At 45.4% G+C, this 2,184-nt stretch overlaps 1 protein-coding gene across 1 annotated transcript; it reads left to right on the forward strand.

Annotated features, from left to right (window-relative positions):
• Positions 1-351: 351 nt before the first annotated feature.
• Positions 352-1,740, forward strand: LOC122021456 (phenolic glucoside malonyltransferase 1-like). Its single transcript, XM_042579574.1, has one exon. The coding sequence runs from the start codon at positions 352-354 to the stop codon at positions 1,738-1,740; it is 1,389 nt and encodes a 462-aa protein (XP_042435508.1).
• The last annotated feature ends 444 nt before the right edge of the window (positions 1,741-2,184 follow it).

Raw genomic sequence — 2,184 nt, forward strand, 5'->3', positions numbered from 1 at the left:
GAAGTTCTTAAAGTTTCAGATGTGTGCTACTGCTTGGCACTTGCCTTTTTTATTAAATTATTTTTAGAAAATAATTATTTGAGATTTATAATAAGAAAACCAATTGTACCACATTTTTTACAATAGGTACATCTAGATCGTCCGTATCCGACCGGCTATAAAATAAATTTAAAGCATTTAATTAATACATGTCATTTTAAAATATAATTAATTATTACCATATAAATAGAAAACTTTTAAATAAAAAGATATAATTAACTCGTAAAATATAATATTCTTAATAATAATCTTCAAAAAAAATTTTAAAAAAACTAATTGATGATATTCTATACGACTAGGAGATTATATAGGATGGGACCGGCGGCCGCTTCCAATCTCAAGCCGCGAGCGTTCACGAGCATCAAAGTCAGCATGTCGCCGGAGCTCCGAGTAATCAAAAGATATGAAGTCTCTCCGCCTCCTGGAACGGTGGACGACTCCACCTTGTCCCTCACCTACCTCGATTTGCTTTGGCTGAAAAACGGATCGGTCGAACGTGTCTTCTTTTACCCCCTCGCCGTCTCCGTCTCCCACTTCATCGATTCCGTCGTACCCACCCTCAAGTCCTCTCTCTCCGCCGCTCTCCGCCACTTCTACCCACTCGCCGGCAAGATCCGCAGCTCCGCCGCCAGCTCCGACGGTTACGAAATTCACTACGCTGACGGCGACTCTGTTCCCTTCACTGTCGCCGAGTACAGCGGCGACTTCGACGACCTCTCCAGTGACCATCCCCGACTCTTCAACGACATGCTTCCTTTGCTCCCCGAGCTCCCCGAATCCAGCATCGACAACAACGGCATCCGGCTTCTGGCTCTGCAGGCGACGCTCTTCCCGGAGCGCGGGGTCGCGGTTGGAATCAGCGTGCACCACGGCGCCTGCGACGGCTCGAGCTCGACACGGTTCTTGTCCGCGTGGGCTTCTGCCTGCGCAGGTGCCGGAGTTATGGTCCCTCCGGTAATCGACAGAAGTATGATTACCGATCCCGACGATCTCTACTCGGTCTTCTTAAATGGGATTGTGAGGAGGCAATCGAACACATCGATGATGCACCTGAAAGCGCCGCCGGACGCCGTCCTTCAATCCTTCACCATCGGAAAATATCACATCCAGAAATTGAAAGAGTTGGTGATGCAAAGCGGCGACCTTTCTTTTCGCTGCTCCACGGTCGTCGCGGCCTTCGCCTACGTGTGGGTTTGCCATTTCAAAGCACGACTTCCGGAGATAAGTAGCAAGTGCATCCTCATGGCAATGGCGGGCGACTGTAGACCATGGCTGAAGCCGCCGGTCCCGGCGGCGTTCTTCGGGAACTGCATCACATTTGCCTTTACGGAGGCGAAGGCCTGCGATCTCGAGAAGGAAAACGGGGTGGCGGCGGCCGCGAGATTGATCGGGAAAGCGGTCCAGGTGTTCAAAGAGAATCCTTTAAAGGACGCCAAGCATTGGCCGGGAGGCTTCAAGATTGAAAAAGAGCCAGATTTTTTAACCGTCGCCGGGTCGCCGACGTTCAAAGTGTACAATTTGGATTTCGGATGGGGGAGGCCGAAGAAGGTGGAGATAACGTCGATCGGAAAGACCGGTGCCATTTCTGTGGCGGAGAGCAGGCAGGAGGAAGGCGGCGTGGAGATCGGGCTGGTGAGGCCCAAGGCGGAGATGCAGCTATTCGAGAAGCACTTCTACGACGGGCTCAAAATGTTTGAGTGATCCATCGATACATGTTTGAGTTATCCATCGATAGATCTCGTTCGGTTCCACATCGATCGATCAATGATTTCTAAACTGAGGAATTAACTCGAGATACCCATATGAATTATTTCCGATTGTGTTTGCAATGTCAAATAAATCTCACCAATTCTACTTTTTTTTTTTTGTCAGATTTGCATGGAGAGTCTCCAATTGACAAAAAACAATAATAGATTTTTTCTTTTAGAAACTCATTTTAATTTATTTTGTCTCGTTACATTTGACACGCACAACATCAAAATAATTTTCCTATTTTTTATTATTTTTTTTAATATCTAATTATGGAAGAATAACTAAATACAATTAATAAAGCTGATTTTATTAATAAAAATAATTTAAAAATAAAGTAAAAATTACTTTTGTTCTAGTCTTCAAAAACTAATACTATAGCTTAAAATACCAACA

This window comes from Zingiber officinale, chromosome 9A, assembly GCF_018446385.1.
Source record: "Zingiber officinale cultivar Zhangliang chromosome 9A, Zo_v1.1, whole genome shotgun sequence".
Lineage (NCBI taxonomy): Eukaryota > Viridiplantae > Streptophyta > Magnoliopsida > Zingiberales > Zingiberaceae > Zingiber > Zingiber officinale.